Raw genomic sequence first — 26,159 nt, forward strand, 5'->3', positions numbered from 1 at the left:
GAGATCCCCATCTGGGAGTTCTTCAGGAGCCTCCCATCTCGTATCTTAAGCTGTGGTCTCTCACTGGGGCTTGAAGCTTGCTGATTGGCCTAGAGATCCCCAGAGATCTTCCCGTCCTGGGCCTGGCTTTTTATATGAGGATCAGGCAAGAACTCTACCAACTGAGCTACATCCCCACCCCACCCCACCCCACCCCACCCCACCCCATGCCCAGTCCTTTCCTGGATTTTTGGAAGCAGCTGCCCTAAGGGGTCTGAAGCAGCACATGACAATGGTTTTGGGTTTCATGCGTTTGTTGGCCTCTCGCATATGGGATGAAATACCCCTACTCTCCCAACTCTCACTTTTTTTTTTTCTTTTGGTCATTAGATGGCCTTTAACTGACCTCCATCCTCCTGCCTCAGCCTCCCAGCTGCTGCACACCCTCCCCTAGCTTCTAGAGCACTTTTCTGGGACGTCGTACCAGGATCTCTATTGGGTTTTCAGTCCGTAAGTGTAGCTGATGAAGCTGTGTTTTCTTCCGCTGTTATTTTTGCAGCATGAGGGATCGAACACAGGCCCTCATCCACTCTGGGCAAGCGCTGTACCCGCCCTCCCTAGTCAAGTCTCTTGTACCTTTTAAAATCAAGTTTTTTTGTGTGTGTGTCTGTTGAGCTTCCGACATTCCTTATAAATTCTCTAACTTGTCCTTTATCTAGTGTATCACCTGCCGGGATCTTCTCCCGTTTGTTATTTCTTCCTGTTTCACTGTTAGGCGTGGCCTTAGTGGCAGAGTCTTGAATTCTGGTGTAGCCCAATTGGAAATGGTGTGTTCAAGCAACCATGTGGAAGATAGATCACCGTGAGATAAAAGGCCCCTGTTTTTTTTTCCCCTAATCTATGCCACTAAATTAAGCTAGATGACTTTGCACGAGACATCTAAATTCTGAGACTTTATTATCCTTGAAAGTGGGAAGAAACCAAGAAAGGATCACTCACCAAGCAGGATTCTGGATGAGACTTGAATGGACGTAAAACAAGAAAAGTGGCCCCAGACAGCAGGGCCCAGCATAAGGGTCAGCATGATCATCCCATTGGTCAGGGCCAAGGACAGTCACTGGGCACAAAGGTCATTATTCCTAACTTGCCAGTGAGGAAGCTGATGCCTAGCCAGGCTACAAAAAGTGGCTGGTTCCCACTAAGACCATTTGTTTACACCCCTCCATCCACCCCAACTACCCACCCAGCTTCTTTGGGTGCACACCAGCCTCAGAAGCCTGGGCCCGGGGATAAACCAACTTTGCCAATCACTTCACAAGCTGTAAGAGCCTGGAAACCCTTCGAGACCATCCAGGCCAGCTCTTCCTATTTACAGATGGTAAAAACTGAAGCTGAGGGAGGTAGAGAATCCTGCCCAGATTCACACAGCAACAGAGCCTGAATCGGCTCTGATGGCCAACTCCCCGCCCCCACGCACTCCAGAAATGTCCTTGGTGAAGCAGAAGGACAGTGTGGCCGATGCCCGGCACCGCCCACACTCTTCCAGAACACTCAGCTCCGTTCTCCAAGAGTGCTGTCTGGAGGAGACATTTCTAGCAGTCCTAACGAGCAGCTTCCGGATGGTCAGATGGGTTTCCTGTCTTTACCAGCTGCCGGGGCTCAGGCCTGCTAGCCCGGTCTGCACACTCTCCGGGGTTCAATGTCAACAGAAGATCCAGTTATCACACACAGTGCACTCTCCGCAGCTCCCAGACTGAAGGCGTGCGGGCCTGTCGTTTATCAGGAACATTCTGGCCAGCGCTCCCCCCAACACCCCCCCCCTCGCTTTGTTTTGTGATAGACGACACAAGTGACAGGAACAGAAATCACAATAAAGGCCACTAGATGACCCTCCTTTTTGAATAGAAAGATTGCGGCATTAACGTTGATCTCCACAAACCACCCGGGAGGAAATACTCGAAAAACGTCTGGCCTCCTTGACCACATCTCACAGGTAACCAAGGGCTGTTTCCTAAGACTGAAACCTCAAAGTGGAAGAGGAAGCCAGATGATGAGACACTGGTCTGTTCTTATATGGACTTATCAGCGGTGTGGGAAAGCCCAATGAGGACGGCAACACATAGTTGCTCTCATTTTCAGGATTGTCTCTGATCTCAGCGGGGCTCCCAGCCCACCCTTATTCATTTCCCGGAAGCGTGGGCTCATGGACTGCTAGGCGTATTTGTGCGGATGAATGAGACACGGGATGATTTTCAAGTTCAGTGCCAACCTGTGAGTTTTCACTACGTGTCCTAGTTCTTCACCTGGGCAAACAGAACTGAAACACGCTGGAGACCGTGTGGTCTGTAGAGGCTGTATGTTCAAGAGGCTCCCAGATCTGTGGTGTAAGGAAATAATGACATTCACGGTGACAATAAATGACAGACATAGCAATAAAGTATCCCCTGGGGGGGCGTGAAGCAGGCTGGGGGGTCGAGCTCTGGATTTTCCCACCATCGTCTCCTCTGCTTCCATTCTAGAAGTTTCTTTCATGCATGGGTTGTGAGAAGGTAGGAGATGCTGGCATCCTGTCATTTTAAGAGATCTTAAGGCGAGGTCTGTGACAAGTGTTCTTGTAATTCAGGGATCAGCCTTCACACAAGTTATAAATGAGGAAAGCTGGGCCGGGCAGGCATGGCGGTGCCTGCCTGGAATCTCAGTCTCAGTACCCAGGATGCTAAGGCAGTGTGCGTCAGCTGAGGCTACCTCCCAAGACTGTCTCAGAGGCATGAACTAAGTGTCCAGAGTCCTGTGACTTGATAATGCTACTCCATTGTCTCTTCCCTGGTCCCAGCCAGGCCCATATAGGGAATGGGTAACCGTCTATGCATGAGATCCACATAGGATACAGGCCTACTCCACAGAGCCTGCTCCAAGCCCGCCTCTGAGGCAGCATGAGCTAAATCAAGTCTGCTTAGACCTGAGGTTGGAGGGCAAGTTCTAGTTCACAGGCAAGCTCTCAGGGAAACAGAGGCACCTCTTGTTCCAGAAGGTTCTCTGTCCAGGACAAACACTAGCCACGAGACTTTTTTTTTTCCTTCCTTAAAGCAGGCTATCATATAGACCAGGCTGGCTTCCAACTTGCTCTGCAGAAGAGGGTGACCTTGAACTCCTGACCCTTCTGCCTCAAGTACTGGAATGACTGGCACACACCACCCAGAATAGGAGTCTCCTTTAAGGGCACTGCCATCCTAACACTGTCGTCTTGAAGGTGCCAGCCCCACTCTGCTCTGTCTGCCCGGGAAACACATGTGCCGCCTCTTGCCCGGGCTCCCCATCATGGCACATCTGTTTTTGTGTCTTTCTTGCTTATTCTTTAGTCCTCTGAAGTTCTTCCTTGAGTCCTTTCCCTCTGACAAAGCAAAACAATGATGAGAACGGATTCCACCCAGAAGTGAGCGTCGCCTGTAGATGGCCTGGAACCACAGAATGGTGGTGTGTCGCTTTCTGAAACATTGTCACCCTCCGTATTGGCCGGGTCTGGGGAAGCACAGTATAGTGAGCCCCATCAAGGAAGGTCTCTAACCTCTGGAAGGTTCGCATCATCTGGGGCCAGTGCGATGGCATTTGGAGTCGGGAAGCCCAAGTTCAAATCTCACCCTTATCTTCAAAATAGGTGGCCCTGGCGAGTTTATTCGACTTCCTACGTCTCAGTTTTCTCACCTTGAAAATGGAAAAGCTGATCCCAATTTGTAGAATTTAGGCAAGATAAGTCAGTCAGCACATAGCGTCTTCTCTTACAAGTCACTTCTACTTCAGGATATTGCTGGCAGACCAAGGATGACCTTCCGTCCCACCTGGCTAGATAAACTCCGTGCCATTCCAGGCATGGCGGCATGAGCATTTACCTACAGCGCCATCTCGTTAGCTCCTGAAGTCACGATCTTGATGCAAAAGACATGGATTTTTGTGTCCCCTTTGATGCCCTGTGTTATATCATACATAGCCGATATACCACAAATAATTGGTAGTTTTTTTTGTCTATTTTCATTCAATGCAATACCAAGAAAATGCGAATCGAGTGGTAATATCCTTAATAAACACGGCACTCATAGTCATACAATTCACTGAAACATAAATGCTTAAAAACACAGGAAGTGTTAGTAATAAAATGCAACTTAGGGGGTGAGGGAGATGGTTGAGTTGGTGAAGCCTTGCCACGTAGGCACGGGGACCTGAATCAGGGTTCCCAACACCCACATAAAAGCTGGGTATGGTAGATCATGTCTGCATCCCATCTCTAGGGAGGCAGCGACGGGAAGGGATCCCCTGAGCCCAATGGCAGGCAGCCTAACCAGATCAATGGACTTCAGGTTCCTGTCTCAAAAACCGAGGTGGAGAGTGACAGCGGACACTCGGTGTCAACCTGTGGCTTCTGCACACTTTTGTGCACACGTATGCACACCCGATGCCTGCAGAGACTGCACACCCAGAAAGCAAGTTAAAATGATACGAAGGCTTTGATCGGATTAACAAAGAAAGAAAGCGAGCCTCAGGAATGCTAAGCAATGTTCCACCAACCATAGCCTTAGCCCCGAGCACTAACTGGAGCCTCAGCCTCTAGCATTAACGGGAGCCACACCCCTAATCCCTAGTATTTATTGCCTTTGAGGGTCCCAGAAAATAGGCACTCTGATAACTACCGGCAGGAGTGTTACCCACACAAAAACCACAGTTTTGACAGTAGTAACAAGTCCCTAAAATGTTTATGCACTTACCTTCATTCCTTGACTATGGCCTGAGGGAAAATCCCAGAGTTCAGAAAAAAAAAAAAAAAAAAAAACCTTTGGGTACCAGGTGTTTCTTAATTCCCTGTACCATACCAGAGCCTTTAAAAATCAGCCTGGGAAGCCAAGTGGCGGTGGTGGCGCACGCCTTTAATCCCAGCACTCGGGAGGCAGAGCCAGGCGATCTCTGTGAGTTTGAGGCCAGTCTGGTCTACAGAGTGAGTTCCAGGTCTGCTAGGGTGTTGACACCCAGTTTAAAAAAAAAAAAAAAAAAAAGCTAGGGCTGCTAAACAGGCTCAGTGTGGGAAAGGCTTGGGCAAACTCTGGCTCCCAGAGTTTGAGCCCCAGAATCCTCGTAAAAGTGGAAGGAGAGAGCCAAGTCCACAGAGCGGTCCTCTGACCTTCACAAGTACGCCCTGGTACGTGTCCCCTCCTCCATTTCGTGTACAAACTCAACAGTAATAACACACAAAAAGTGTAAAACGGCAGCTATCTGGTATAGGGTGACTACAGATAGTAATATTGGACCATCCATTTCTTTAAGGTTTATTTTTATTATTTTTACTTACATGTATGAGCATGCATGCTTGTGGAGGCCAGAAGAGGGTGCTGGGTCCCCTGAAGCGGGGGGGTTATAGGCCAGTGGTTCTCAACCTTCCTAATGCTGCAACCCTTTAATACAGTTCCTCGTGTTGTGGTGACCCCACACACACACCATAAAATTATTCCGCTGCCAATTCATAACTGTAGTTTTGCTATTGTTATGAATCATAATGTAAATATTGTGCATGCAGGATATCTGGTATGTGACCCCTGTAAAAGGGTCATTTGACCCCCAGGTTGAGAACAAGTGTTATAGGCAGTTCTGAGCCACCTGATGTGAGTGCTGGGACTCAAACTCAGGAACTCTGGAGGAACAGCCAGTGCTCTTAACCTCTGAGCCATCTCTCCAGCCCCCAGTGTATATAAATGTATTTTAGCTAGAAGACAGGATTTTGAATGTTTTCATCACAGGGGAATAATAAACGTTTGAGGAGCTAGACATGCTTAGCCCAACTTGAACATTATAATACACATATACTTATGTATGTATGTATGTACGTGTGTGTAAATATCACACAGTACCCCATAAATAGGTTCCTGTGTACACAGTGCTAAGGGTCTGCTATACTTTAGGTCTGGAATGTTCTCCAAAGGCCCATAAATTGAAGGTTTGGTCCTCAGCTTGGTACTCCTGGGAAGTGTAAGCTGTGAGGCTGCCTGACGGAAGGGTCAGGCCAAGGGGCCATGACTTCCTCCTGGGAAGACACCGGGCCGCTGGCCCCTCCCATCTCTCTTGACTTCCTGGCCACTGTGATGTTTGCAGCTTCCTTTCCAACTTCCACCATAGCAAGCTATCTCACGACAGACCCAGAAACAGTGGGGCCAACTGACCACAAACTGTAACCTCTAAAATTGGGTCAATAAACCTTTTCATTTAAGTTGATTTATTACAGCTCCCACCCCACCCCCACCACCCCACCCCCGCCACCACCCAAGTCAAGGTTTCTCTGTGTAGACCAGGCCGGCCTCGAACTCAGAGATCCACCTGCTTCTGCCTCCCCGGTGCTGGGATTAGAAGTGTGGGCCACCACAGCCCAGCTATCACAGATTTTTAATGTAGCAACAGGGAGCTAAGTAATAACTGAATGCAGGGCATCAGGACTCAACCACTGAGCTATAACAACCCAGCCTCAAATATCTATTTTAAGTGGCAACTGGCAAATTTTCATTAATTTGGGGCTGGGGGAGGATGCAAATATGCCATTTGGGAAAAAAACAGAACATGAAATTGTATAAAATGAGTAATTCCAACCATGTAAACAAATGTGTAGAACAAGTATCAAGACATTGGTTATAGCTAGCTGTATTTTCAGCTTCTCTAGAAAGATCATTGTTAATAGCAGTAGTAAAGGAAAATAAAGGTCCTTTTAAGAAATTAAGTTTCCATTGTTTGAATTGGGGAATAACATAACAAGCATTATTCTTAAGCTAAGAGGCATAAATTTTTGTTTGATTTGGTTCTATCTATCTATCTCTCTATATCTATCTATCTATCTATCTATCTATCTATCTATCTATCTATCTATCATCTATCTCTTTCTTTTGATATTTCAAGACAGGGTTTCTCTTGAAATCCCAGCCCTGTCTGCCCTGGCACTCACTCTGTAGCCCAGGCTGGCCTTGAACTCACAGATCCGCCTGCCTCTGCCTCCTAAGTTCTGGGATTAAAGGCGTGTACCACAGCCTCCCAGCCCCCTTTTCTTAAATTAAGAAGCAAAGGAGTATGGGTAGGGAAATGGCTCAGAAGGTAAAATGCTTCTTGCCATGCAAAGGGGAAGACCTGAGTTCCAACCTCCAGAACATAAAGCCAGGCGTGGCAGCACACATCTGTAATCCCAGCATTCTCATGGTGAGGCAGCAGTCAGAGACACGATAGACTCTGGAAGCTCACAGGCCAGCTAGCCTGGCCTACCCAGCGAAGGGGTAAACAAGACAAGACGGGAGTCAAGGACTAATACCTGAGGCTACCTCTGACCTCCACACATGTGCCGTGGATGCTCCCCACCATATACACATATATGATACATACATACACACAAACAATAAAATTAAGAAGCAGAGAAGATTTGAGGAAAGGAGAAAAATGCAGGCAGCTCTCATTCAAATTAATTTCCATGGTGAGGTGGGCGTTCTTTTTAGAGCGTGAGTGTGTGTGAGTGTGTGTGTGTGTGTGTGTGTGTGTGTGTGTGTGCCTGTGCCCTCCAGTGCACTAAGAGAAGCTCCAGTTCAAGGTTACCTGAGGGGAAGAGCTGGGGTCAGAGCTGGGGTAGGGGGGTCCTTAGTGCTCAGTGCTCTTTCTCTGTTGCTGGCCTAGAGTAACAAACACAGCAGATCCAGAAAGAAAGGAAAGGGTAAAGGATTTGGGTGAGGGGCAAAAATCACAGCATCCGTGTGCACTACAGCCCGGCAGCCGGAGGGTCTGGGGAGTTTTGTTCAGTAGTTCATTCTTTTGGTTGTTCTGTTTTTTGAGACAGGTTTTCTCTCTCTGTAACCCAGGCTGTCCTGGATCTCACTCTGTAGACCAGGCTGGCCTCGAACTCACAGAGATCTGCCTGCCTCTGCCTCCCGAGTGCTGGGCTAAAGGCGCGCGCCACCACCGCCCGGCTCAAGAGTTTGTTCTTTAGGGTTTGTTTGTTTATTCTGTTTTGTCGTGCTGGGAATCAGGCCTCAGACTCTACCACTGAGCTAGTTAGTCCCAAGCCCAAAAGATAGGTCTGAATGAGCAGCAGTGAAGGGATGGTTTTCCCCCATTCTCTCTTTTCCAGATCTTCTGGAAGGTGATATCAACTTCTTGTTTTTAATTGACCCGAAAGAACAACACTGCAACAGCCTGAATGACTGAACCATGAACTGCAAGGAACAGAAAACAGGCTGTACCCACGGGGCCTCTTCCGAAGGAGAGTAAAGTAAAGACGGGGTGGGGGGGCGGGTGGGGGGGGTGGGGCGGGTGGGGGGGGGGTGGGGCGGGTGGGGGGGGCGGGGGTGGGGGTCGGGGGGGCGTGTATAGGTACTGGCAGGCCATGCAGCTGAAGCCATGTGGGGTACCACGAGCTGCAGGAGGCTCAGGGTTTGTAGGGGAGGTCAGTGTTGCTGTGTGTGTGTGTGTGTGTGTGTGTGTGTGTGTGTGTGTGTGTGTGTGAGAGAGAGAGAGAGAGAGAGAGAGAGAGAGAGAGAGAGAGAGAGAGAGAGAGAAACAGACACAGGCAGGCAGGCAGATTTCCGCAAAGGCGAGTCTGCACCTCAGAGAGAATCGGCCTGGTCCTGCGGTTTCTCTGCTCCATTTACGACTCGATACGGAGTGTGTTGGATGCGCTGAGCACCGTTCTAAAACCCAGACACCCCTGCTCTCCCTACAGTGAGCATTCTCCCTCTCAAAGCAGGAAGGGAGGCCCAAGCTGAGCATACAGAGGAACTGCTCAGAGCAGCTTTGGCTCCAGTGGGACCAGCGTGCCCAGACCACAGTGCGGTGGGGAAATCCTCTCTACTCTCTCTACTCTTAGTGGCCAGCTGCCCTCGGTCTCTGGAGGCATCTTTCTCGGGAAGCTCAAACTGGCCTCGGTGGGGGAATGGGATGCTCTCATGCCTCTGGCGCAGGTAAGAGGAATAGGTTAAATCCTAGTTACATAATCCCAATCAAAAGAAAACGGGATCCACGTTTGCACAGAATTTGTCTGGTGACCCTCCCTCCCCGGGACAAAATACTTTGCTCCTCCATGGTTCTTGTTAATCCACATTTATAGATATAATCACAGGGCCAGGCGGCGGCGGCGCACGCCTTTGATCCCAGCACTTAGGAGGCGGAGGCAAGTAGATCTTGGAGTTCCAGGCCAAGCCTGGTCTACAGAGTGAGTTCCAGGACAGCCTGGGCTACACAGAGAAACCCTGTCTCAGAAAACAAACAAGAAAAGACTGTAGGAAGTAATATGTGTCCCTTTGGAGAGCCATTTCAGAAAGTGACTCTGGGTTAGGGTTGAGTGAATGGTAGGGGCAGCCTGGGTGGGTCAGGAAATGGGAAAGAAAATAGTTCAGGCTGAGTGTAGTTCCACATGAGTAATCCCACCACTCGGGAGGCAAAGGCGGGAATATGAGGAAGAATTCAAGGCTAACTTGGGATACATGGTGTGACCCTTGTCTCAAAAAAAAAGAAGAAAAGGAAGGGGGTGGGGAGCTGTTTAGTGGCCCATAGTTAGCAAGGTCAAGGTGATATGTGGTGAGGTTTCTTGCTTCTCCTCCTGGCCAGTTCCTGCACCTACAAGAAGTCCCAAGAGGACCTGGAAGGGACAGGCTCTTCTGTGCCCTGTCATGCAAATGTAGAACCTCTTGTGATGCTCTTGACACTGTTGCTTGGCTTTTGAGGTACACAACAGACCTGGGAGGGAGGGAGGCATGTCACCATTTTATAGAGAAAAAGAATTCAGAGACACGACTGCACTTGCCTAAGGCCAGAGAGCGTGACTGGCTCTTGGGTTGAGATCCAAGGACCTCAGGTCTAGGACCCCACTGTGCCCTCCAGGGAAGACAAAAGACTTTTGGCCTCCTATAGGGCAAAGGAAGGAGACAGACTGAGCCCCCACAAGATGGCTGAGCTGGGGAGGGCAAAGGTATAAGGTAGACACTGACAAGAGAGAAATGAAGATCTGTCTGAAGTTGGCCTGAGGCAAGGATAAGGCCTGAGGACAGGACAGGGTAGAGTTCATGGATCTGAATTTATAATGGATTGAGTCTTAAGTAGATTCTGGTTCTGAATGTCCTTACTAACTATCAGTTCACAGGATGCCTGGTGGCATCTTATAAGACGTATTCACCCGGGACATTAGGGGAAGGGGGGCAGGGGGCCAGCACTGACCCTGAGGTGTCACCCTGCCTCACTCGACCATGTCACCCTGGACAAGTCACGTAGAAAATCAGGGGAAAGGATAATCCATAGGAAGTCCACAGTGCCGTGTGCCCCTCACCACCCCACTCACATCTTCTGCCTTTTTTTTTTCTTTTTTAGCGAGCCTCTCCCTACGCAGCCCTGCTAAGCTGGAACTCACTCCGTAGCCCAGGCTGTTCTCAAACCTGCAGTGACCCTTCTGTCCCTGCCACTAGAATGCTTGCACACACACACACACACACACACACACACACACACACACACACACGCCCCTATCCTGCTCACATCCCTTTTCATCACTGACTTCTAGGGAGAGAATGTAACCGCTCTGCGGCCCCTTTCTTTTCACCAAGGCAAGACCACGCTAGAATGCAGGCAGACAAGAGAGGCTCCTCGGGAGAGCAGGTTCCCAGACAACTCCAGAGACCGGGCTTGGCAAGGGGAGGGGGGCAGCTCCCTCCCAGCACCGATGTGACTTTCCTGGGCGGTAGGCAACTACCCCGAGGAGGCCCTCACCACACTCTTTCTATGAATCACTCAGGGTCAAGTCCCTGCTCTGTTTGCATCTGGGGAAACAGAAACATTATTAAAGAGAATTGAAATTTTGTGGTGCCTCTGAAAATAGCACGCAAGTAAAGCTTGCCTCCTCAGTTCCTCCTTCTGTTCTAGCCCGGCTCTTCCAACAGGAGCAGACCTGGAACCCCCACACCCCAGTTCTCAGACACCCTAAGGAAGTTACTGCATCATCGACTAGCTGTAACGTGGTGACCCAGGGCTGCTAATTCTGGCCCATACGGTCGGGCCTGTCCTAACTCCTTCCCCTCTGCAGGTGCTCCCGGAGTCACATGCTTCTATCAAGTGATCTGCAGCTTCAGGCTGCACCCTCTGCAGAAAAGAACGGGGCGGGGTGGTGGGGGGGAGGTAGACAGAATAAAGGAGGTATATGGCTCTTTGATCCTCCCAACAGGCAAATGTGCAAGTCCAGTCACCTTCCTTCAGAGTCCCCACTGGTTATGGGTCCAGCCTCTGAGGTCAGGCCGCCCCTCCCCCACTGTGTCCACCCAAGAGAATGAATGCACGCCGCCGTGAGGACCTGCTGATATCTTTATAGGGATCAAAATGTGGCGGTGTAATCGGCTGGGCAGGGAAGGAGATGTGAAAGTTGAGCCTTTGTGTTCTAACTAGGGGGCCCACCAACTGCCAGCCCTTTCAGCATGCTCTCCAGCTTCCTCTGTGCCAACAAACTTTGTGACTCATGGTCTGTTTGCAGAGGCAGCCAGCAGCCTTCGAGATGGGTTAAATTGGGAACACGCTCTTCTAGATCACTCACCCCTCAGGTGCAGAGTTCCTACCCTGCAGTAGGAGAGGGAGTGAGCGCGGCTCCAATTCTTTTGCCGGCCCCGGAATAACTACCAGAGACCTGGGTTCTAATAGTCTGTCCATTGGAATACAGGCGCGCGCACGCACGCACACGCACACACACACACCCCTGGTAGGCTCTGCAAGGCAGCCCATTCCTAGACTGGTCCAGATCGCCAGTGTTCTCCACTCTTTTGAGCTGCCAAGTGGGACGGACCCAAGGAGAGCTTTCCTCATCCACACTGCCTGCAGAACCAGAGGAATTCCTGATAAAGGAGCAAGCAGAGCCGTGCACACTGAGGGTCTTGGAACTGTCACACATCCGTGGGGACGGTGCCTGTGGAATTGAGGGAGACCCTCGAAGCTACATCTCTTCCCTTGAGCCCTCCGCAGGGCCAGTCTAGAAGTTGGGAAGCCTGCCTGCATCCCACCGGTAGGTAGCCGGATTAGGTAGAGGCCAAGTCCACCCAGCTCGAAGAGATGAGGCTTCAGCGCCGGTTTGCTCCCCAGCTCCTGCACCGCCGGCGCCACCTCCCACATCAGACAGGCGGCGAGCCCGGCATCAGGCTTGCAGCGAGCAGCGCCGCTCTACCTTGGACCAGTTTCGCGCATCAAACTCCCAAGCCCAAGCCTCTTTGTTAATTCTGCAAACACTGTCACACGATCGCCTCCACCAACACTCCTTGTCGGCTCAGCTCCGGAACCACTCGCTTTTCCCAAAGCCAGGTGCCTCTCCCACCGCCAGAGTCCCTTACCCGGGGACAGACCACCGCCCCTTAGCGCCTGCAACACGCCGGCCCGAAAGACCTCAGGGGACCAGATAGTGCCCCGGCCCGAGGCATCTTTGTCCTCTCTGGCACAGACGCGCGCTCACAGGGCGACTGAAACAGCCAGCCTGGCACCAAGTCGGCGCTCTCGCTTTTGGCCGGGGGCCACTCCGGGGGACAAAGGTCCGCGTCCTGGAAGTTTGCGGGCCCGAGCCGGGGCGCCCAGCCCTCCTTACCGTACATCTCCGCGGGGAGCGCGCCTCCCGGGAGGCCGGCGTCGCCGCGTCGCTGGCAGCTAGTCCTCGGCCGCGCCTGCCTTTCATTCACAGCCCGGCGGGCTCAGGCGGCTGCGGGCGGAGACCCGGGCGCGACGGGAGCAGCCGATGGGGGGCCGGCGGCGGGCGGGACAGAGCGGGATGCCACCCGCCCATTCAGCGCAGAGGTTGGCCGCCGCCTCCCGGTCTGGTCCGCAGGCTAGGCGGCGCGCAGGGGGCGGAGCTGTGTCCTGCCACGCCCCTCCCTCTTGGCCACTGGTGGGCTGCCTCAAGAACCCCGCCTCCATCCCTGCCCCCTCCCTTCCCTCCCCAGCCTGGGGCGCGCCTTTTGCCAACCCGACGCCCCCAGGAGCCAGGATTCTGGTTGCTGAGGTCACCCGGTGAATCACCCACCCTGAATTCCAGCTCCTGACTCAACAACCCTTAACACTGGTCTCTGAGGTGTTCCCCAACCTGAGGACCCCTCCGAGGTCAGCAGGGAGCTTGAAGCGGCAGGTGCACCCCTCCTCCAACTCTATCCAGGATGCTCAGACTAAGCCACGGGCTCCAGGGAGCAGGAACTGAGTCATAACCCTCCTTTTTTCCGTGGGTCCCTACATTCTAGCCCAATCCTTCGTCTCTCTGGCCAGGTGTTTGCTACCTGGGCCAAGTATGCAGGAAACTGGGCGCACCTCCAACCCCCAAGGGCTGCAGGAAGTCCGCTTGATTTTTCCCCCCCCTCTAGATTTATTCCTGTAATTTGCAAGCTTTGCAGCCAGCATCCTCTCCAGCGGTGCCCCAGAGCCGATTTGAATTCGGTATCTTCCACCTGACCTGACAGAGTTAAGAAGCAGACACAAAAGCGTAGAAACCTCAGGCCAACGCCCCAAGCCCTGGAGATCTCTGCCTTCTGTTTCCCCAGCCTTTCTGTATGTTTTAATTTCTCCACTTGCCCCTGGGTGGAGGCTTTTCGTTTTCTTCCCGACCACAGAAATTAGAGAAGGGCCTGAAAGATAATGCATTGGCCTTCATTTTATTAATACTTCATTTAACCTTGAGAAGTTAATTTGTGTTCTGTTTCCTATATGTCCTATGCTGTGAGCCTGATAGGATAGGTCAATGCATTACCCTCTTCAAGTCTTGCTTCCTACAGGGCTGTTGAGAAATCCCCTGAAACCTACAATACATAGCACCCACACATTTACTTCTCATCCTTCTTTGGAAAGACAAGGATAAAACCAGAGAGAGAGAGAGACAGAGAGACAGAGAGACAGAGAAAGAGAGTGAAAGCCAGTACATGTATCTGGAGACATTGCTCACTGTACCCCAAACCTGCATTTTCTATTTTTCTCTGGCTTCCTTCTCCCAGACACCCCCACTCACCCACCCACACCTCCCCCATCCTCTTTCGGTTTCTGTGGTGGTTTGAATAAGAACCGCCTCCACACACTCATGTATTTGAATGCTTGGCCCATAGGGAGTGACACTATTAGGAGGCGTGGCCTTGTTGAAGTAGGTGTGGCCTTCCTGGAAGAAGTGTGTCACTGTAGAGGTGGGCTTTGAGGTTTCATATACTCAAGCTAGGCCTAGTGTGGCACACAGTCTCTCCTGCTGCCTGCAGATCAAGATGTAGGACTCTCAGCTCCTTCCCCAGCACCATGTCTGCCTGCAGGCTGCCATGCTTCTTGCCATGATGATAATGGACTAAACCTCTGAAACTGTAAGCCAGCCCCAATTAAAAATTTTCCTTTATAAGAGTTGCTGTAAGGCCCTATGGCCGTGGTGGCACACACCTTTAATCTCAGCACTTGGGAGGCAGAGGCAGGCGGACCTCTGTGAGTTTGAGGCCAGCCTGGTCTACAGAGTGAGTTCCAAGACAGCCAGATCTACACAGAGAAAGTCTGTCTCAAAAAAAAAAAAAAAGTTACCATGGGTCATGGTGTCTCTCTTCATAGCAATAGAAACCTTAACTAAGACAGTTTCTGTTGTTGTGATAAACTGGATGACCAAAAACCACTTGGAGAGGAAAGGGTTTATGTCATATTAAACTTTGCAGTATATCATTGAGGGAAGTTGTAATAGTTTGAATGAGAGTGGTCCCCCATAGGCTCATATATTTGAATACTTGCTCCCTAGTTAGTGGAACTGTTTGGGAAGGATCAGGAGGTGTGGCCTCGTTGGGGAGGTGTGTCACTGGGGGGTGGGCTTTGAGGTTTAAAAAGCCCACACTAAAGCCTAGCGGTGGTGGTGAACACCTTTAATCCCAGCACTCGGGAAGCAGAGTCAGGTGGATCTTTATGAGTTCAAGGCCAGCCTGATCTACAGAGTGAGATACATGACAGGCACCAAAACTACACAGAGAAACCCTGTCTCGAAAAACAAACAAAAGAACCAAACAAAAATAAGCCCCACACTATTCCAGTTGACTTTCTCTCTGCCTCATGCTCACGGGTCAGATGTAAACTCTGATCCAGAGCCATGCCTGCCTGCCTCCTACCGTGCTTCCCACCATGACGGTTGTAGACTCTGCTACCCTCTGGAAATGGGAGCCCCAAACTGAATGCTTTCTAAGTTGCATTGGTTATGGTGTCTTATCACAGCAATAAAAAAAGTAACTGAGAAAGGGTTCATCCCTAAAGTTATCTGGCCAGTAAGCCATTGCTGGAGGGAGAGGAGAGTTCTCAGGTGGCGTAGCCGCCTGTATGTTGTCCAAGAGGTACTAGTGAGGCAGATTTTTTTGTTGTTGTTGTTGTTGAGACAGGGTTTCTCTGTGTAGCTTTGGTGCCTGTCCTGGATCTCACTCTGTAGCCTAGGCTGGCCTCGAGCTCACAGAGATCCACCTGGCTCTGCCTCCTGAGTGCTGGGATTAAAGGCGTGCACCATCACCTCCTGGCTTTAGTGAGGCAGACTTAGAGTCATCCATGCCCCATGTTGGTTGGACTTTCCAGTGATGCAACTGCCTGGTTACCGGCTCTCCTGTAAGTGACCACAACAAACTCCTCAATTCGTCAAGAGAGCTTGGATGGGATTGTTTCTTTGGTCTGGTGATAGCCACACTATCTGGGTTGAACAGAAATAAACTCTCGGGGGGAAAAATAACGCAACAAATAACAGTGTAAAACCAAAGGGCCGAATTCAAGAGTCCCAGCCTCCTGAGCAGTGTGACCCCTCTGGGAGGATTCGGAACAGAAATCAGCTACTTGGGGGAACTGTGGGATGCAGGGAAGTCAGAATTGGGATTTCTATCTTCAATAGTTCCCGTTTCCTTACAGAAACCTCAAATAAGGTTATGGGTTTGAACAGAAAGTAAAGTGAAAGAAATTGCATTTGTGAATGATGGCCCAATTGCAATGCGTCTATGTAAGGCCGGTTCGTTTTTTTTTGTTTGTTTGTTTTTTGTTTTTTTTTTTTTTTTTTTTTTTTTTTTTTTTTTTTGCTTTTTCGAGACAGGGTTTCTCTGTGTAGCTTTGTGCTTTTCCTGGGACTCACTTGGTAGCCCAGGCTGGCCTCGAACTCACAGAGATCCGCCTGCCTCTGCCTCCCGAGTGCTGGGATTAAAGGCGTGCGCCACCACCGCCCGGCAGGCCGGTTCTTATATAGACTGTCTGTCCCTTGACTTATGATGGCCAGACTTTACATTCTGTGCAGGTGATACATCTTCTGTAGAAACTGTTCTTGGAAGTTTGATCTTTTCTCAGCCTAGCAATATACAGCGCTGTAGTCTTTCTTGCTTCTGGGCAGTGACAATGAGCCCCCAGCCTGTCAGCCCTGGTTCATGAGGAGAGGTAAGCGGTAGCCTCCAGTGCAGTGTGTTCCAAGTTATGACACAGGTAGGCAGAAGTAAGTGAATTTTCTACTCGCAATGTTTTTATTTTTCTTGGTGTGTACGTGTGTGCTGTGCATGCATGTTGTGGTGGGGGAGGCATACACATGTATGCACATGATGTCAGTTTGTGGTTTTTTTTTTTTTTTCTGTTGCTCTTCATCTTAGTCATTGAGGCATTTGAACTCAGAACTTGCTCATTAGACAACCATCTTGCTCCAGGGACCCCCGGCTCCTCTTCCCAAGAGCCGGAATTACAGGCGGGCTGCCGATCTGAGCCAGCATTTACATGGCTGCTGTGGATCCAAACTCTGGTCCTCGCATTAGCTCAGCAAGCGCATGGCCAGCTGACCTACATCCCCAGCAGCTCCTACAGGGATTTTTATCAGGGTGTAACACCATTGTCGGCCAAGGAGCATCTAGACTGCTCTTTCTGCCTTATGGCTGGAGGATTGAGGTGCAGAGAGATCAGACAGCTTTCCAGCAAGAGGCTGGGTAGGGGGTTCAAGCTCAGAACACTGCCTAAGGTGATTCCTAACCAGCACGAAGCCTTGTAGTGCACACTGATACACAGGACTGCACTCTCAGTGGGGTGGTTCTTCCTGGCAGTTGGGATGGCCTGCCTCCTTCTCTCCCTTTACCTGCATTCATTCCCCTGCCTTATGCGCTCTGGCTGTCTCTACCAAATGGGGTCCTTTCATTTGCACCCTTCCTAGATCTGCCAGTTCTGGCTCCCTTGGTGCTGGCTGGGGGCCTGGGCGCCTCTTAAGACTGGTTTGCAGGCCTGGAGAGATGGCTCAGCAGTTCAGGGCACTGGCTGCCCTTCCAGAGGACCTGGGGTCAATTCCCAGCATCCACGTGGCAGCTCACAACTGTCTGTAACTCCAGTTGCAGGGGATTCAACACCCTCATACAGATATACGTGCAGGCAAAACACCAATGCCCATAAAATAAAAATTAAAAAAAAAAAAGACTGGTGTGCTCAGGCCTAAGACAAGATGCTTGGTCTTTAGCCAGACTGCACCCTGCTCCATGTGGTTTCCCTTTAACAGTGGCCTTTGTGGTGACCGCTCCAATGGTCCCCTCTGCTGGAGTTTCCATACGAACCAGAGTTTCTCTGTTCCACAGAAGGAAGGCTTAGAAACAGAAGGCAAGCGACAGCCATCATGCATAGTCCAGGAACCCTCCCTTTCACCCCGGACATCAATATCCATGCGATATCCCCTAGGCCTGTCTTCTAGCATTCTGACAGCTAGCTTTGCCAGGCCCCATCACTCAGCTGTGTCCACTCAAAGCCTCCAACCTCTCCATCAGCTGCTGTTCTCATCCTCATCCTTGCTCCAGGCACCAGCAGTGAGCAGGGGACAGATCTAAAGCACTACCTCCCAGATGAAGGGGAAAGAGAAGAAGAAGAAAAAGAAAAAAAAAAAAAAAAAGACAGCCCCAGGGGAATGCAGCTTCAGGGGAAAAAAAAAAAAGGAAAGAAATCCTGAGACCAAAAGCCAGCTCAGCAAGACCCAGAGGGGAGAATGCACGGGGAGGGTTGCCATGCAGCTGTTAATAGCTGAAAATAGAATTCAAGAGTCCTGACACCGGGGCTGGATTTCTTGAACCCTGGCACTTCTCCCTAAAGCAGGTTAGCTACCTTGACCTACTTTTTGAAGGCCATAAGAAAAGAACAGCCTATTTAAAAAAAAAAAAAGAAGAAGAAGAAGAAAGAAAGGAAGGAAGGAAGGAAGAAAGGGAGAAAGAAAGAAAGAAAGAAAGAAAGAAAGAAAGAAAGAAAGAAAGAAAGAAAAAGAAAAAGAAAAAAGACAATGTAAACATACAGGAGTAGAGGTCTCCAAGGGCTAAAGAATGGTCTCCACAACACACACTCCAACAGCTCAGCATCCAGGTAGGAGGCAGGGTGTGCCCCGGTCACCAAGGTGCTATCAGCAACCTTGGGCTGCAACAGGGACGGAGAAGGCAGAACTGCAGGGAAGCGAGTAGACCTAAATACACTTGGGCCACAGACCAGATTTTAGAATCCGATTTGACCAGGGTGCTAGGGGCGTCTGAGATGTTAACGGCCGGCATATGGAGGTATAAAACACTGTCTTAGGCTTCCCCGAGTTTCCCCTACAAGGCAGGGTTAGTCCCACTTCTCTCTGTTTTTGTTTTGAGGTTTTGAGACAGAGTATCTCTATGTAGCCCTGGCTGTCCTAAAACGATCTGTAGACTAGGCTGTTCTTGAACTCACAGATACAGCTGCCTTTGCCCAACCCCCTCCCAGTGCTGAGATTAAAGACGCGTGCTACCACACCCTGCTCAGCCCCTCTTCTCTGGCCACTACTCCCTCTGGTCCCCGGAGACCCTTTTCTCACATGAAGTTCAAATTTATAACCATTTATTTCTGGCAACACACAGTCACTGCAAACCCATGGCCCAGCTCAGATGAAGACCAGGGAGATCCCATTTCCTGGCTTCCAGCTGTAGGAAGTACCTTCTCTCCATGGACACCGTAATTTCTGATCCGTCTGGGAGACCGAAGCCTACCCACACTCAGAAGAAGGACATGCCTACAGTGTCACTTCCATCTTACTCTTTTTTTTTGTTTTGTTTTGTTTTGTTTTTCGAGACAGGGTTTCTCTTGTGTAGCTTTGCGCCTTTCCTGGAACTCACTTGGTAGCCCAGGCTGGCCTCGAACTCACAGAGATCCGCCTGCCTCTGCCTCCCGAGTGCTGGGATTAAAGGCGTGCGCCACCACCGCCCGGCCCCATCTTACTCTTAATAGACATGGTTTATGATTGAAAAAAGAACCGGAACAGAACAGCTGCTCAGAGAGCTGGCTACAGCTCTCTAGGCCACAGAATAGGAAAGCCTCATCTTACCATAGCTGGGGGGCGCGGGGTGGGGGTGGGGGGCTGAAGGGTGGCGATCCTGACCGAAAGATGGCTCAAACACATGCAAGGGACCCAACAACTATAAACTTGGCTCCAAGAATATAGAGGAGTTGCCCTGAGTCACTTGAGCCAAGCCATACTTCCCAGACCTTCTGTGTATGCTGTCACGTGGTAGTCTTGGACTCAAAAATCACTCTTCTTCCTCACTACAGGATGCTGATGTTTACACTCGCCTGCTTGGTTGTTGATAACTCTGCAGTTAGACAGCCCCGGGCATGTGCACTGTCTCTCAGAGACCCTGCCTGGCTCTCTTTGGCCACAGGACTTAACTCATCTTTGATATTCAGCTCCAGTTATCTATCAGCTTCTAAATTTTTTTGGCCTAAAGCTCACTTTCCCGGCTCACAAGTAGCAGCTCATTTCAGCCATACAACCTAGTTCAAAGAAAAGGATGTCTGAAAACAATCCAAGCCGTGCTGGAGAGGTGGCTCGGCAGGTAGGAGCACTGGGCTGCTCTTCCAGGGGTTCTATTCCCAGATAAACCACATGGCAGCTCACAACCATCTGTAACCCCAGTTCCAGGAGATCCGGTGTCCTGTTCTGGCCTTCATGGGCGGTGCATGCTTGTGTGCACAGACATATATGCAGGCAAAATGACTATACACATTAAAAATAATTAAAATCTTTTTAAATCCAAGGGGAAAAAAAATAAAAGCCGGGCGATGGTGGCACACGCCTTTAATCCCCTGCAGAAGCAGATGGATCTCTATGAGTTCAAGGCTGGCCTGATCTACAGAGCAAGTTCCAGGACAGGCGCCAAAACTATACACAGAGAAACCCTGTCTTAAAAATAAAAAAAAAGAAAAGAAAAAGAAAAAAATACTAAGAATGAGATAATAATAAGAATATTATAAAAATAATAAGAATCTCTGTAGCAGTGTGCAGGTAACAAAGTCATTTTGAAGTTTGAAGCCTGGTAAGGTAGGTAGAACTTGTATTATGGAATATACCCATGCTGAGGATATTCTGTATTCCTGGTAGACACAGTACACAGAGACAAACAAAGAGTATCCTTGATGATCTGAAAGATCACAGTCTATCAGAGAAGGTAAGATTGTTCTTTGCTTTATATACTTCTATACAAGTAGAACTTTTATTATGGAATATACCCGTGCTGAGGATACTTTGTATTCCTGGTAGGCACAGTACACAGAGAGAAACAAGAGTATCCTTGATGACCTGAAAGATCACAGTCTATCAGAGAAGGTAAGTCAACACAGAACAAACGGATGTGTCAGAGGAGAGATCAAAATGGAGTCCCAAGGGAGGTTGGGGATGTGGCTCCGTTGGTAGGGCACTTGCCTGGTATAGTGGTTAGTTTTAATTGTCACCTTGACACAGTCTAGACTCACCTGGGGAAAGACTCTCACTGAGGGATTGTCTAGATCAAGTTGGTGTTTTAACTTCCACAGTGACTGCATTTTAACCTTCTGTTATGTCAGCCAGCAATTATGACTCTGAAGTTACCAGCCTACTTCTCTGGCAGCGATGGGGTGTGGGGGGCTCAGACTGCAGTCTGGCAGGAATTCTGCTCCTGCAGGCACTGGCCCTTTCGCTACCACTAAAGGTAGCTCTAACTAATTTTCTATTGTTCTATTTACAAATAAGACTTGAGATTCAAAGGCTGGGGTGAAAACCTGCTAGCTCAGAGAGGTTGAGTAGCACCTAGCTAACCTTCTCTCCTTGCAGGCAGCTCCCAAAGAGCGTCCTTCCTCTCCACCAAACAAAAAAAGCTGTGCCACTCAAAATCTCTCCCTGCTACTTCTGCTGTGTCTCTCTATCTCCTCCAGATGCCCTCTGATGCTTTATGATTACTTTCTGTCAACGAGCTGCTAACTCAGCCCCCTGATCCAAGGATAATTTTTATTAAATTAACACAAATGCCAACTTGGGGTTTACAGTGTGATGGAATATCCCCCAGCAGGTTGGCCTGTGGGCGTGTCTGTGGAAGACTATCTTGATAAACGAAAGAAGGTACCTGATGTCTACAAAGCCCTGGGTGTGTTCTCTAGCACTGCATAAACAAGGAGTGGTGGTGCACACCTTTAATCTCAGAAGATGGAGCCTGGAGGATCAGGAGTTCAGGGTCATCCTTAGCTATGAGATTTTGAGGCCAGCCTAGGATAAATGAGATTCTGTCTCAAAAAAAAAAAAAAAAAAAAAAAAAAAAAAAAAAAAAAAAAAGCAGGGGAAGCAGAAAAGGGAATGGAATAGTAAGGAATGAGGGAGATTTCCAAAAGAAATGAGCTGTGGAGAGGTGGGGTTGTGGGTTTTAGAGAATATAATGAACAAAGACAGATACTGGGAATTCACCTTATGAGCAAAGACATGTGATTCATTTGGTTAGAACATATGCCAACCAAAGGGAGATGGTGAGAGAACCAGTAAGAAAGGTGGGTGCTGACCCAGCCGTGAGGGCCTGGGGTACCGGAAAAGGAGTGGGACCTTCGTTCCATGAGGAGAGTTTTCCCAGTAGCTATAAACGGAACTGGGGCACCAACAGTGTGAACTGCTGAACCCAGATAGAGAAGAGAAGGCAGTCCTTATGCAACAGTGAGGTCATGGTAACCAGACCTGACTCATGACAGACATACTCTGTCAGAGAGAGAGAGAGAGAGAGAGAGAGAGAGAGAGAGAGAGACATCAAAAGCACCAAAGAAGCTCGGCACACTGGCATACACCTGTAACTCCAGCACTCGGGAGACTGAGACAAATAGATCAAGAGTTTAAGACCAGCCCGAGCTAAAGAGCAAAACCTGTCAATATATATATAAAGATGCATAACAAGGTTGTACAGAACATTTTCTCCCTTCCTGATCTTTTCAGAAAAGAGTGGGAAGGGATTATAAAGCTCATCTTCCTTCCCGTACATTCCCTTTCTCCCCCACTAAGGAAGTGGCGCTTAGCATGGCAAGAAATGAGTCATACTGTCTACCTGGGAGGCTCTTTGGGTTTTAGAGGTCTCGGTTAGGTTCAGGAGACAGGAAATGATGCACTCTTCAGAGCTGCCTCTGGCTCCCAGCTTCCTGGGTAAGAGTCTTTCTGGCTTCTATACGACCTCCAGTACTGGAGGTCTCTACCCCCATCCAAGGCCCACTTGGAAAGACCTCTGGCATAGAGTAATATAGATAGTCAGACTCAAACCTGACTTTCACAGTAGATCCCAAACAACTCTCCAAGAGTTATATATCCTAACCAGCAGGCCTAGGGATTTCAGTCCAACTAGTAAGTGAAAGACCAGGATGCATGAGACCATTATAGCTGAATACCATTGGATAAATTGACCCATGTCCCTTGTTACTTCTGTCTAACCACAATTTTCTGGATAAGCTTTATCACTCTCATCATGTCCAAAAGACAATGCTTTATCCCAGTCCTTCCCCAGCTTCTGGCTCTTACAATCTGTCTGCCCCCCTCATCTATCATGTTCTCCGAACCTTAGAGCAAATTTGTAAGATATACACATCTCGTTTATGGTTGAGCATGCCAAACTCATTCTCTGCATTTTGACCAGTCCTAAGTTTCTGCGTTAACCACTGTCCACTGCACAGAGATGCTTTTCTGATGAGGGCTGAGAGTCACACAGATCTATGGGTATAGAGATGGCAACGTAAAAGGCAGGTTGATATGATGCCCATTTAGCAAAATAATAATAGTAGATTTGCCCCTGGGGACCTCTGAGCCCCATGGGTTCTTGGTCAGATTTATAGTATTTCCTCTTATGGAATAGGCCTTAAAAGCAATAAGAAAGCAGTTGACTACCCCCTAACATCTGTGCCACTATGGGCACACCTTGCCAGGCTGGTTATCACTGTAGCTTGCAAAGTTCACACATCTACCTGTGTTGGTCTCTGTATGTGTCTGAATATGTGTTTGTATCTATGTGTAATATGTTTGCTGGTTAATTTTTGGTTAACTTGAACAAACTAGAGTCATTTGGGAAGAGGGAATCTTAAACGGGATGATGCCTCTATCTGATTGCCTATAAGCAAGTCTGTGGGGGCATTTTTTTGGATTAATGATTAATGTAGGAGGCAGTGTCACACTTGGGCAGTGTGGTTCTAAGTCACCCAAGAAAGCAAGCTGAGCAAGCCACGGAGGAAAAGCCTGTAAGCAGCATTTCTCCATGGTCTCTGCTTCAGTCCTTGTCTCCAGGCTCCTGTCCTGCCTGAGCTCCTGCCTTGGCTTTCCTCTGTGATGGATCATGGGATTCTATAAGATAAATAAACCTTTTCTTTCCTAAGATGTTTTTGGTCAGTGTTTTATCACATTGACAGAAAGCAAGCTAAAATAATGTATGTCTGTGTGTCTGTGTAGGCCTGTATTGGTCTCTGTGTGTGTGTGTGTGTGTGTGTGTGTATGTGTGTGTGTGTGTGTGTGTGTGTGTGTACCTGTGTGCATGTCTCTGTGTGTGTGGTAGTTTGAATGAGAATGGACCCCCATAGGCTCATATTTGAATGCTGTCCTTAGTCGGTGGAACTATTTGGGAAGGATTAGGAGGTGTGGCCTTGTTGGAGGAGGTCTGTCACTGGGGGTGGGCTTTGAGGTTTCCTAGTTCTCTCTCTCTCTCTCTCTCTCTCTCTCTCTCTCTCTCTCTCTCTCTCTCTCTGCCTGCCGCCATGCTCTCTGCCATAATGGTCATGGAATCACCCTCTGAAACTGTAAGCAAGACCTCCAATTAAATGCTTTCTTTTATAAAGTCTGCCTACTGTTGTAACTGCAATAGAAAAGTAACTAAGAAGGTGTGTATGTGTGTGTATGTGCATGCTCATGCGCGCGTGCGTGCCTGTGTGTCTGTGTCTCTCTGTGTTTCTCTATCTCTCTGTGTGTGCCTTGTCCACAGTGTGTGCTAACCATTACCTCTTGGGTTATGCTTGATAATTGGCCTCCTGGGCATGCTGGCCCCTAATGTGAGTTACACACTTGGAGATAATGAGGATTGGAGGATACCGATAATTGGCTTCCTTCTGCAAGGGAGCAAGCTGAGTTCCCTCAGGTTCATCGTCATGGACAGCAACAGCAGCCTCATTAGACATTGGACAAGGCTCTGTTTCGCTTGGCGATGGAGACAGTGTGGGCTGGTCCAGAGTGTCCCAGGTCCTTCTAATATGTGTGTGTTATCATTCCAGGTCATGAGAGACGATGCTTTCCTGACCAGTATCCTCATCTCCACAGAGACCTGGTGAGCTATGGATTTGGCTGACTTTGTAACTCACAGAACTGGCTTCCATTCATCTCCATCGCATGTCTCTAAGAAATTAGATTCCTTTTTATTTTTCTTTATATATTCTTTTGAGACAGGGCCTCTCTGTGTAGCCCTGGCTGTCCTGGAACTCACTATGTAGACCAGGTTGGCCTTGAACTCAGAGATCCCCCTGTCAGCTTCCCAAGTGCTGGGGTTAAAGGCGTGTGCCACCACACCCAGGTGAAATTAGATTCCTTTTGGAACTGTCATTGAAAGTGCCTTACATCAGTGGTTCTCAACCTTCCTAATGCTGCAACCCTTTAATACAGTTCCTCATGTTGTGGTGACCCCAACCATAACATTATTTTCACTGCTACTACAAAATTGTAATTTTGCTATGGTTATGAATCCTAATGTAAATATCTGTGTTCTCCAATGGTCTTAGGCGACCCCCGTGAAAGGCTGAGGATCTCTGCCTTAGAGGTTGGGGTGGGGCTCAGTGAGAGAGTGCCTGTGTAGTATGCACAAGGTCCTGGGTTCCATTCCCAGTGCGGCAAAAAATAAAAACAGAGACCACTGTCTAGTGCATATGGTAGCACATGCCTCTAATGCCAGTACTCAGAGGCAGAGGCAGGAGGATCAGAAGTGGGGTCAGCGTCTACATAGTGAGTTCAGGCCACCTTGGTCTACACAGCAAGTGCCAGGCCAGCTGGGGCCACACAGTGAAACTTTGTCTCATGAAAGAGAGGGGAGAGCAGAGGCTAAAAATGAAAAAGAAAGAGAGAGATTAAAAAGAAAGTGGGCCTGTGTCAGCCTGGATTAGGATCTAAGCCTCTAAGCACCTGAATTTGTTCATTTTTGTGTCAGTAGATTAGAGCCAATAAAAGAACTCTATGGTGTCCTTTGATTTTCCTATAGTTCAAGGAAGAAATAGTTAATGAGCAGGAATCACAGGTCATTTTTGCCTGTTCATTTTTTACCATCATATAGCATGGAGGAGGGTATCATCCTGTATGCTAACATTTAGAGTTTTGTTTGTTTGTTTGTTTGTTTTTTTAAAGAAACTTATTCCTCAGGGCTCTTAAGTGACCAGCCATCTGCACTGGCCTTGCCTTAGAGTCCTGACAGGATAGACCTCAGCTGCAGCTACTAAGACCACCCCTGTGCACATTTGCTGTGTTTCCTTATAAAAGGTGGGCCTTGTACACCTCCCATCTCTCTCTCTCTCTCTCTCTCTCTCTCTCTCTCTCTCTCTCTCTCTCTCTCTCTCTCTCCCCCCCCCCCCCCCCGCCCCTTTGCTCTCGTCCCCAGGGACCAGTCTCTGCCCCTTCTCTCCATAATTCGCAAGCCCTGAATTGCTTTTGGATCTGATCTGATAGTCAAAGCTCATCCATCAGACACACAAGAAAGGCCTAACATGGCAGACAGACAGACAAAACAAAACAGACAGACAGACTCACAGGAGGTCAAGAATGAGATTGCTTTAGGAGCTTCACAGATAAACAGGTAGATGAGCCTAGATTTTTGAGCTTTGGTTAATTTCCTGTTTATATTAATACTCGTTACAAAAACATATAGTTAGCAAGTTAGACTCTTGATTTC

General features: G+C 49.1%; 1 protein-coding gene across 1 annotated transcript in view; it reads right to left on the reverse strand.

Annotated features, from left to right (window-relative positions):
• Positions 1–12,822, reverse strand: part of Efr3b (EFR3 homolog B) — an 83,052-nt gene extending 70,230 nt beyond the window's left edge. The window contains exon 1 of the mRNA XM_028875170.2: positions 12,587–12,822. Coding sequence (XP_028731003.1) covers positions 12,587–12,593 — 7 coding nt within the window. The 5' untranslated portion in view covers positions 12,594–12,822. The remainder of the gene's footprint in view (positions 1–12,586) is intronic.
• Positions 12,823–26,159: the final 13,337 nt, after the last annotated feature.

The sequence above is a fragment of the Peromyscus leucopus genome, chromosome 22 (assembly GCF_004664715.2).
Source record: "Peromyscus leucopus breed LL Stock chromosome 22, UCI_PerLeu_2.1, whole genome shotgun sequence".
Taxonomy (NCBI): Eukaryota; Metazoa; Chordata; class Mammalia; order Rodentia; family Cricetidae; genus Peromyscus; species Peromyscus leucopus.